The sequence below is a fragment of the Sinocyclocheilus grahami genome, unplaced genomic scaffold (assembly GCF_001515645.1).
Source record: "Sinocyclocheilus grahami isolate Dianchi unplaced genomic scaffold, SAMN03320097.WGS_v1.1 scaffold325.1, whole genome shotgun sequence".
Taxonomy (NCBI): domain Eukaryota; kingdom Metazoa; phylum Chordata; class Actinopteri; order Cypriniformes; family Cyprinidae; genus Sinocyclocheilus; species Sinocyclocheilus grahami.
This window is the reverse complement of record NW_015505504.1, coordinates 351722-361689: the sequence shown is the minus strand read 5'-3', so window position 1 is coordinate 361689 and position 9968 is coordinate 351722. Positions and strand designations below refer to the sequence as shown.

The following is a 9968-nucleotide window of genomic DNA, read 5'->3' as shown; positions in this document are numbered from 1 at the left end:
GGGCTCGTCCGGGATTTAAACCCGGGACCTCTCGCACCCTAAGCGAGAATCATACCCCTAGACCAACGAGCCTCCTCTTAAGAAATGTGGAACAATTTTCTTTCAGCACAAACCTGCCACGTTTAAAGTCAAATCAGTATTTACGTGTAACTGTGAGACCGCGGGCGCTTGTTACTGCCACCCAGCGGTCACACACTAAACTGCGTTCATTAGAAGCTTTTCTTCCAGCTCTAGCTATGACCAGCACAAAGCACAAAACAAATTAGTGCATTATTTACAAGTACACGGGATTTTCAAAAATAATATATATGTTTACTCGTATGATTTGTTCGTAACCATATGATTAATAATGCAATTCGGATATTTCGATTCTTTCGAACAGTTGGTATCAAACTGCTTAAACGATTTGGGCAATTCATAAATTACATTCATAATGCACATTCTCTGGCAAACTTTGAAAAATGAAAATAAACAGCTGCAATAGTACTAGTCCCCTCCATTCCCACCCGTTTACAGCCGCCGCGCATGCGCACTGCTCAAACGGAAGGCTCTTCATTCCAGAGCGGAAGTGCTTTAGTTCTTTTTCTACCACGGTCTGCCATCATGGTGAGTAAACTCACTTACGCAGAGGCTAAAGTCAAGCAAATCTGGTGTTTTTTGAAATATTACAGACCAAGGATACATCGGAAACGTGTTTTAATAACACAATGGCCCCACACACAATACGATTGTAGTAGAAGTGAACTTTTAGCTATCGGTGAGAAAATGACTCGAAACAACGTGGTGCAGTGGGTTAGGCCGGAGCTACAGCAGATACTGACATATCAGATTGTAGACTTGTGTTTCATACTTATTACCAACAAATGATGCTAAAGTTACGAAAACCCAAAGATGAATGAGTTTTAAAACTGGAATGCCGTGCTTCGGTCGGTCTCATTCTTCTGGAGGCATGTGTGATCATTTAGCAGGACAGATGTACTGTGGATATAAAGCTGGGGACTTTTGGAAAGGGAGAAACCGGCTCAAATATATAATTGGATGCGCCCAAAGCAATGTCAGTCGTTACTTTTTCAGTTTGAACTGAAAATGCATCAATGCTCTTCTCTTGTTCCCTGTATTTTGACTTTCAGGTGTTTAAGCGCTTTGTCGAGATCGGCCGGGTTGCCTTCATTGCTTTCGGTCCTCACGAGGGCAAACTGGTGGCAATCGTAGATGTCATTGACCAAAACAGGGTGAGGTTTGAATACTGCTATACTTTATAATGTGAAGCGTACAACCTTCATTTCACATGGAAAAGCTTCATGAAAGCACGCCATGGTTAAATCACTCATGGCAGATTTGTAGAGTCCTAACTTGAGCTTGTTGTAAATTGTCTGTAGGCACTGGTAGATGGCCCATGCACTGGAGTGAAGAGACAGGGGATGCCTTTCAAGTGCTTGCAGCTCACTGACTACGTCATCAAAGTACCTCACAGGTGAGCTTATGTGCCCAGAGCGTTTATGACTGGGATCCTCAAATCTGGCCCACGAGATCCACTTTCCTGCAGAGTTTAGCTCTAACCCTAATCAAACACACCTGAGCAAGCTAATCAGTGTCTTCAGGATCATTAGAAAATCACAGGTAGGTGAGTTTGATCAGGGTTGGAGCTAAACTCTGCAGCGCGTTGGCCCTCCAGGGCAAGATTTGAGGAACCCTGGTTTATGAGTACATGTATTTTGCTGGTCTCATTGTAGTAGTATTTGATTATCAGTGGTTCTTGTGTATCGCTAAATTTGGCTCCGCTTTCAAATGTCAAAATTGTTTTCTTGTTCTCTCTAAATTGTGTGCTAAAATTTTACACCAATTTCAGAAATTATTTTAAGACTTATTTTAAATGCGCTGTCGTTGGTTTTTGCTACTTTTTACACTTCGAGGTGCCTTTTAGTATAAAGTCCCTTCAAATATATGTACTTTCATATTTATGTTTAAAAAAAGATCTAATGCCTTCAGGTCACTTAAATGCCTCTGCATTCAACAATCTGTTAACTAGATTAACTTTGGGTTTTTTTTTTTAATGAAACATTTTTGTCACTTTTGGTGGTATATTTGGCCTGAGCCCTTGTTAATTTGTGCCTATTTCACGTATCACCTCTGTTTTGGTTTGCTTCAGTGCCCGTCAGAAGTACGTGAGGCGCGCCTGGGAAAAGGCAGAGATCAACAAGAAGTGGGAAGAAAGCAGCTGGGCCAAGAAAATTGAAGCCAGAAAGAAGGTATGTTATAGAGCCGGTTGAGATCTTGCACTCATGCACAGTTGTTAGTTGGATGAAGATTGTTCGTGTTGTGAATGAAAGGCATCTTTTACCCTGATCTAGCAATTTCGAGGTTGCGTCTTAGGACTTTTGCAGCATGCTTCATAATTGTTTTTTTTTACCATGCTAATTTTCTTTTAACAGAGGGCCACAATGTCTGACTTTGATCGTTACAAGGTGATGAAGGCCAAGAAAATGGTATGTTTTGTTGGACTGTAGTACAAAAATAATTTGTGGTGTATATGCTGCTGCAGTGGCAGAAGATGATTACAAATTAACCTGTTTTTTTTTCTGTCCGCAGAGGAACAAGATCATCAAGCATGAGTTGAAAAAGCTGCAGAAAGCTGCAGCACAAAAGAAAGCATAATCTATCTTAAATAAACGTGTTTGACTTGTAAACTCGTAAATGTGTTTTGTTTTGTGTCCATTGTCTTATGGATGATTTTGAAGCTGGTTTTGTACTAATGGGGAAAATGTTCACGTGTGCCTTTTTGATGAGTTTACACTGTTCTTGATTTCATGTGAAGGCAGAAATGGAAAATACATGGCATAGATTGATACATATGCTTGTGCAACATCAATACAGTGGTAACATGCATGCATTAGTTAGGAATGAATACGTTACACTAAGGTCTCAGTTGTTAACATTACTTAATAGATTAGCTAACAATGAACTATATTTTTATACAATTAATCTTGATGCTAATAAAATAGATGTTCACAGTGCACAGAGTAATGAGTGTATTTAATGTAAATGAAATATTGTTAGTTCATGAGGCAACCATAAGATGAGGACAAGGTTTCATTAATTATTAGTTGAACAGTAAATGCTACTTATACATCTAAATGTTCATATCAACTTTTTTTTTTACAGCGTTCCATCTAGGTTAATGCAAGCTATTCATAAATGCAGTACAACTGTTCATTGCTAATAATACATTAAGATTTCTTAATGTTAACCAATTCTACTTTCGTGTAAAGCATTGCTAAAACAATTAAGTAATTTCATCAGACCAGCATTTTTATAGTATTCACGTTAATGTCAGCTACATACTTCCATTGCAAAAGTTTTTTTCATTTTATCCTGACTATAGTAACTGCTTAATCACAATTGTAACTTCAGCTTCATGTAAAGCATTTGGACACATGAGAAACAATTGGTAGTTGGTACTACATGGCTTACACAGACATGACTACAATCAGCTAGTTGCTATAGTTTATATAGCCTACATCACCTTCTATGAAATTCTTTAAAATGATTATACTTTATGACTTAAGTATCTTCAAACTCACAAAATGACCTTGACACTTTAACACAATTGAGTGAAAATAAACTCCTTATTTTCTGAAAATAAAACTAATCTGTTGAAATGCTTCCAGTTGTAAGTCTAATAAAAATGATTATTTTTGTGTGTAATGGGCTCCTAATTGTAAATGAAAACAAACCAGACAGTTAAAAGGCACATTTTATTAATATACACAATTAAAATCATGAGATTTAAAAAAAAAAAATCATGAAACAGTTAAAAATCTAAAGGAAAAAATAATGCAAAGGTTTAGACATACAGCACTGTAATTCTATGAAGCTGGGCAGAAAACATGCTACAAAGGCCTAACATATGTAATATGTAAAATAAAGTTATTCAGCGACAACCCACAAAAGACTCATTATATAATTCCATCTTTTTAAGTGAACTTCGACGGGAAGTGGGTTTCTGTTTGAAGATGGGGGAACGTAGGAAACGGGTGTCTGTAAATTGGTCACCCCGTCGAAGTTTCCTAAAAAATAAAAAGTGTACAAAAAAATCATGCCATAAGCTTGAAAAATATTACAATATCAGAAAGAAGAATACCAGGCACTTCAAACTATTTCAAGTTTCAAAGAACTTACGAGTTGATTGATGGCTCCTTGTAGTTGACAGTACTCATACAGCGGCGCTTACGAGTGGAGCTTTGAGGGGTGTTTTGAGCAGACATGGGCTTCTGATAGGCTGCGGGGGAGAGATTTGTCACATCACTCAAACCCAAGCCCAGAAAGGAGCGAACAACCATCTCACCTGCAGAAACACAAGTGCATGTGTGACAAATTCATTTTCCTTCTACCACTCCTGGAAAAAGTGACCTCAAGAAATGTGACATTGGTGAGTGAATATTTAAAGACAGGTACACATACATTCAGTGAGAAACAAGAGATTGATATAAGATACAAGAGCTCCTCCAGCACATTTTGGTGGAAATGTGCCCAGATCAACAGATGTAACAATCTAAAGTCAAATAGAAAGACAAGCAACAAGGATTTTACCTTTTCTTCTGCCTTTATTCACCAAAGCCATTTTATTTTCCTGGTTGGATGAGTTACTAGGGCGCTTTGGAAATTCAAATATTGGGCAGTCAATCATCATAAGCTCTACCTCTCCACCAGGAGTAATCGGGATCGGAGACTCCACAGAAACAGCAGAAGGTGGCGCTATGGGAAAATATTTCCATTGTTAAAACGGGTTATAAAGACAAATATAAGACTTTTTAAGACCTAGTAAAGAAAACAAGGAAAATGTAAAGAAATATTTCATTGTTAAAACAGGGGTTATAAAGATAAATGTAGGACAAAATAAAGAGAATTTAGGGAATACATTGAATGGACCACAATACGTCAATATAGTATGGAAGCATATAGGTAGCGAAATTCAATTTAAAATGCAATATTCAAAATGGCATTGTATTTCTGTATTTAAATTTCCATTTTCCATTACCCATACGTGCAAAGTTTGGTGCAAAAGTAAAATGAAAATTAAATGATATAATTTACATTTGCCATTTCCAACAGTAGTCTTAATATGTAAATTGCATGCAAATTTGAACGCTTTATAAGTTGCGAAATGAAAATGAAAATGTATAACAAATTGATTTGATATGTGTAACATGTTCAAGCAGAAATGGTAGCATAATGATCATTTAAATGCTATTTGTCCTAAATGCATTTAGACTAACAGTTAGAACACTTAGGATTGCATTTTCATCATTATGCCGTGGGATATTTGTAGCAAAATTCAATTTGAAAATGCATTCCGAGCTGACCACGCCCACCCTCCATCAATCATTGCTTCGTATTCCATGCTAAAATCAAACGTTCGTTCGAACGACCGATCAGTGTAAAATAATACTCAATAATATCCTGCTGTACTTCCCTGAATAAGTCTTTAAAGGTGTTTTAGGCTAATAAGTCTTTCCGAGTAATAAATTGAAAAAGCTCCTACCTGTACATGACTAAAGAAAATAACGTAGTTTACTTGAGGTTCTGTTATAAATGTGTCTATTAAAAACATTCATTTAAATTAACGAATTATACAAAAAACATTTGAAATTAATTAAGACTTCCCGAGTTTTTGAACGGAAGTCCTGAATGACTGTTATTAAAGGTCATTTAAATGTCCATTAAAAACATTTTTAATTAATTCATTATACAAAAAATGTTTGAAATTAATTGACTTCTCGAGTTTTTGAACGAAAGTGCTGAATGACTGTTATTAAAGGTAATTTAATGAATTTGAATGATTTTCTATGCCCCGCAGAAACCCTGCCTTTGTTGGAAAAGTAAATAAATCATTTTAATTATGTTTGCTTATGTTATAACACTTTTCAGTAACAATATTTCATATTACAGTAAATGTATATATTTAAACATAGGCCTATACATATATTTACAACAGATGTTGCAAATTTAAAGATGGTGTTGATAAATCACATTCAATTAATGTGAAGATCTAGTCAGGGTTCTCAGTCCCGCTCCTGGAGGGCCAATGTTTGTTTTTAACTCTGCCAAATTTGTTTTCCTTTCCTTTCATAAAGTACAGCATTCAAGTTACCTCTGAGTGTTACAATTATAGGATATTTCAGAAACTTAAAAAAGCTACTACACTTTACTGTAATATGAAATATTGTTACTGAAAAGTGTTATAACATAATCAAACAATTTATTTACTTTTCCAACAAAGGCAGGGTTTCTGCGGGGCATTGAAAATCATTCAAATTCATATAGCAGAACCTCAAGTAAACTACATGTTATTTTGTTTAGTCATATACAGGTGGGAGCCTTTTCAATTTATTACTCAGAACGACTTATTAGCCTAAAACACCTTTAAAGACTTATTCAGGGAAGTACAGCAGGATATTATTGAGTATTATTTTACACTGATCGGTCGTTCGAACGAACGTTTGATTTTAGCATGGAATACGCTTCATATATTTCTCTGTTCATGCTCCACTTCATCTGCCAGTGAATTCAACGATCTTATCAGATCTCCAGCAGCCATGTTTCAAACGATCCAAACGTAACATGCTTCCGCCAATCCCCGCCTCGAAGCAATGATTGATGGAGGGTGGGCGTGGTCAGCTCGGAATGCATTTTCAAATTGAATTTTGCTACAAATATCCCACGGCGTCATGATGAAAATGCAATCCTAAGTGTTCTAACTGTTAGTCTAAATGCATTTAGGACAAATAGCATTTAAATGATCATTTTCATTTTGCAACATATAAAGTGTTCAAATTTGCATGCAATTTACATATTAAGACTACTGTTGGAAATGGCAAATGTAAATTATATCATTTCATTTTCCTTTTGCAAACAAACTTTGCACGTATGGGTAATAAATATGGGTTTAAAGCCTTAATTTGTAGAAAGGAGAATCAAGAAGACCTTTTTGAAACCTGCAGAAATCCTGAAATATGCTTCACTGAATAAATGAGAATTCTTTATAGTTACTGCTTTCTCTTTTTTAATTATTTTATCTTTAGATTTATAAGTCTACCATTAGATATCATTTACAATTAAAAAAGTTAAAAAAAAAAAAAAAAAAGTTTAGTGTTTCCACACACAAAGTTACCTTGGCAGATCTCTTGGCTTGGTTCTGATTGGCTAGGATTTTCAGGAGGAACACAAACTGGTGAATGTGGGAGCAGAAGGCCTGGGCCGAGATCATCGCTGAGGTGCAGACCAATTTCTTCAGTTTCAGGCCTACTTTTTTCTGTAGAACATTAAACGGATTAAAACAATGAAATGTAACATTTACATATATTTAAAAAAAACACTGTATGCTTACCTCTGTGCTGTATTTCAACATGGTCCTGCTTTTGGGAAGTATTTTCTTTTCCTCTGTTTTCTCTGGCCTCTTGAACGGACCGCCTTTTAGAGCGAGCCCGTCTGGGTGGTGGACTACGAGCTCTTTTGGATCTCCTCTTTGGTACATAAGGGGAATCATCTGCATCATGTTCATCTTCTGAGAGGCAGTTGTTGGATTCCATGGCAACAGGACTGGGCAAGACCTTGTCCTCTTTATCCGGAGCATCAGGTGATGGTTTCTCCACAGCTTTGGTTCCTGCTCTGAAAGGCGTTAGATGGATGGCCTCTTCACAGTCAAAGTCAAAGGTGTCATTGCCACCCAACGAGGAGTTAAGGTGATCGGCAGGTGGAAGTGCCGCTCTTGTACGACTCTGACATCGGTCCCGGCTCTTGGAGCGAGCACGGGGTTTGGGGTTTTCCCATGGTTTCTTCAATGGGGCTCGGTCTGGTTTGCGCCCCCGCTCATGTTTGGGGCGGGGAGCGGCTTGGGTAGGTTTCTTCTTGGGCTGTCTGGCAGTCCGCTGGGGGGGCTCAGGCGTCGAGTGCTGAACAGCTGGGAGTTCAGAAATCTCTAGGTTGAACTCACAGTTCGGCCCTGTTTTTTGTCCAGCTTGGTCCTCATTAAGCTAAAAAATAATAATTATTTCAAATAAATGCTGTTCTTTCGAAATTTCTATTCATCAACAAATCCTAAAAAAATATGGTTTCTACAAAAATATTAAACGGCAAAATTATTTCCAACAGATAATAATAAGAAATGTTTCTTGAACAGCATATTAGACTGATTTCTGAAGGATCGCGAGACTCTGAAAACTGGAGTAATGGCTTCTGAGAATACAGCTTCGCCATCACAGGAATAAATTACATTTTATAATATATTAAAATACAAAAGTATTATTTTAAATTGTAATAAAATTTCACAATATTGCTGTTTTTTTATCAATAAATCAAGCCTTAGCCTTGGTGAGCATAACAGACTTCTTTTAAAAACATTTTAAAAATCTTACTGACCCCAGATGTTATAATATTTTTTATTCAAAGCTTTAGAGCTACAGATTTGCTCTTGCTTACTTGGGACTGATTGGCTGAGGTGGACTTGTCTCAACAGGAGAAGAAACCTACAAAAACAAGCATGAAAATGAAACCAGCAGAGTCTTGAATAAATGGAATAACTATACACACTTTATACACATCAGCTCATATGCCCAATCAAAGAAAAATCTGTGGATGCAATGGACGCAACATCCCACACTGCATTTCTTCATCCATGAAAACTTTACATATCAGCACCAAGCGAAATAAGTACTCAGCATCTGCATGACACCTTGTGTACACCTCTAACCTGGGCACTTTCACCAGGTCCCCGATCTTTAAGCGTCCTCTTCAGCATCAGCAGGTGAAAGATGAGTGCTTGCCTTTCTTTCTTGAGCTGCAGGATGACCCCCTGCGCTTGCCGTACCTTCTCCCTCTCTGTCTGCAGGGCAACTGCAAGAGCTTTGTTATTCACCTGGACGCTCTTCAGCACGAATGGCTTCACTGTAGCTGTGGAGGGATGGAAAAATGAAACAATGTTGTGATTTACAGTCCCTTCATTTTCTTCCAAACCTGTCCAACCTTCTGTGCAACACAAAAGGAGATGTTAAGGTTAATAGGGAAAAATGCAATGAAAGTGAATGAGGCTGTCAGTCCCATTCCAATTTGTTTTTCACAGAAGTAAACCAGTCATATGAGTTTGGAACAACGCGAGGGTGCGTAAATGACACAGTTTACCACGAACGGTATAATTAAAGACAAACTGGAAGTTATAAACACAAAAACACATAAAAAAGGTAACGTTACATCTAAAGTCACACATATACCAAGATGGAATGCAACACAAAGCCAAACCCTCATGTAATCGCACCTGTGTTTCTGTTCTTCAGTTTTGACAGGCCGCGGCTGGCAGCTAACGTTACAGCGTTGGCGAGACGTTTGTTTCTCTTTTCCTTCATTTTGTCCTTGATGTCGTCCAGACTCTGCTGGAAGGACTTCTTCTGCACCACCCGCTCCCGAACCATAGCTGAGCTGCGCAGGATCAGTCACACATCCACACGTTCAATGTAAAGTCTATCAGCTGATTAAGGGTTAACGTTTGTCTCCATATTACGCCGAGCTTCACCAAAACACAGCGTACGTCTTGCCCACTTATTTGCAACTATCATAAGATGAATGGGCAGCTACTTTGGGGCGGACAGTGCGTAAGTTGTGTCTTTTGTGTGAGTTGCTTCTCTGGCGTATCTCCCTTCCCGTCGGGGACGTTGATGTTCGAAATCATACGCTGCGAACTCTGATTGGAGGAACAAACGTGGAGTTACGTCACTTCCGCGAGTAGTTCAGACGACATCCTGCAAATTTCATCTGCAGGCAGTCTACTTCTTAAAGTGTAACATCTAAAATGTTAACACGCAAATGTAATAATTCGCTTAACTGGTAAAACTTTATTATTATTGTATGGAAATAAGAGTTTAGAACGGAAATTGGTGATTGTTTTTAAATTATGTATGGAAAATAAAATATAGACT

General features: G+C 37.6%; 2 protein-coding genes and 1 non-coding gene across 3 annotated transcripts; 1 reads left to right on the top strand and 2 right to left on the bottom strand.

Annotated features, from left to right (window-relative positions):
• Nucleotides 1-72, bottom strand: trnap-agg (transfer RNA proline (anticodon AGG)). Its single transcript has one exon. It is a non-coding gene; the product is annotated as a tRNA-Pro (tRNA).
• A 439-nt stretch (nucleotides 73-511) lies between these two features.
• On the top strand, nucleotides 512-2695 carry rpl14 (ribosomal protein L14). The gene is made up of 6 exons (XM_016294849.1): nucleotides 512-606; nucleotides 1131-1232; nucleotides 1380-1474; nucleotides 2150-2249; nucleotides 2433-2486; nucleotides 2590-2695. Exons 1-6 carry the CDS (start codon nucleotides 526-528, stop codon nucleotides 2653-2655), a joined length of 498 nt encoding a protein of 165 aa, XP_016150335.1. The 5' UTR covers nucleotides 512-525; the 3' UTR covers nucleotides 2656-2695.
• A 1114-nt stretch (nucleotides 2696-3809) lies between these two features.
• On the bottom strand, nucleotides 3810-9754 carry sgo1 (shugoshin 1). The gene is made up of 7 exons (XM_016294831.1): nucleotides 9311-9754; nucleotides 8750-8949; nucleotides 7388-8033; nucleotides 7172-7312; nucleotides 4591-4755; nucleotides 4180-4345; nucleotides 3810-4067 (listed from the first exon to the last, which is right to left on the bottom strand). Exons 1-7 carry the CDS (start codon nucleotides 9462-9464, stop codon nucleotides 3932-3934), a joined length of 1608 nt encoding a protein of 535 aa, XP_016150317.1. The 5' UTR covers nucleotides 9465-9754; the 3' UTR covers nucleotides 3810-3931.
• Nucleotides 9755-9968: the final 214 nt, after the last annotated feature.

Coding starts and splice junctions, on each gene's coding strand:
- rpl14 (XM_016294849.1), top strand. CDS start 526: ATGCGCACTGCTCAAACGGAAGGCTCTTCATTCCAGAGCGGAAGTGCT. Junction 607..1,130: donor TACCACGGTCTGCCATCATG/GTGAGTAAACTC, acceptor TTTGACTTTCAG/GTGTTTAAGCGCTTTGTCGA. Junction 2,487..2,589: donor TGATGAAGGCCAAGAAAATG/GTATGTTTTGTT, acceptor TTCTGTCCGCAG/AGGAACAAGATCATCAAGCA.
- sgo1 (XM_016294831.1), bottom strand. CDS start 9,464: ATGGTTCGGGAGCGGGTGGTGCAGAAGAAGTCCTTCCAGCAGAGTCTG. Junction 4,346..4,590: donor GAATAAAGGCAGAAGAAAAG/GTAAAATCCTTG, acceptor GTGTTTCTGCAG/GTGAGATGGTTGTTCGCTCC. Junction 4,068..4,179: donor AAGGAGCCATCAATCAACTC/GTAAGTTCTTTG, acceptor TTTATTTTTTAG/GAAACTTCGACGGGGTGACC.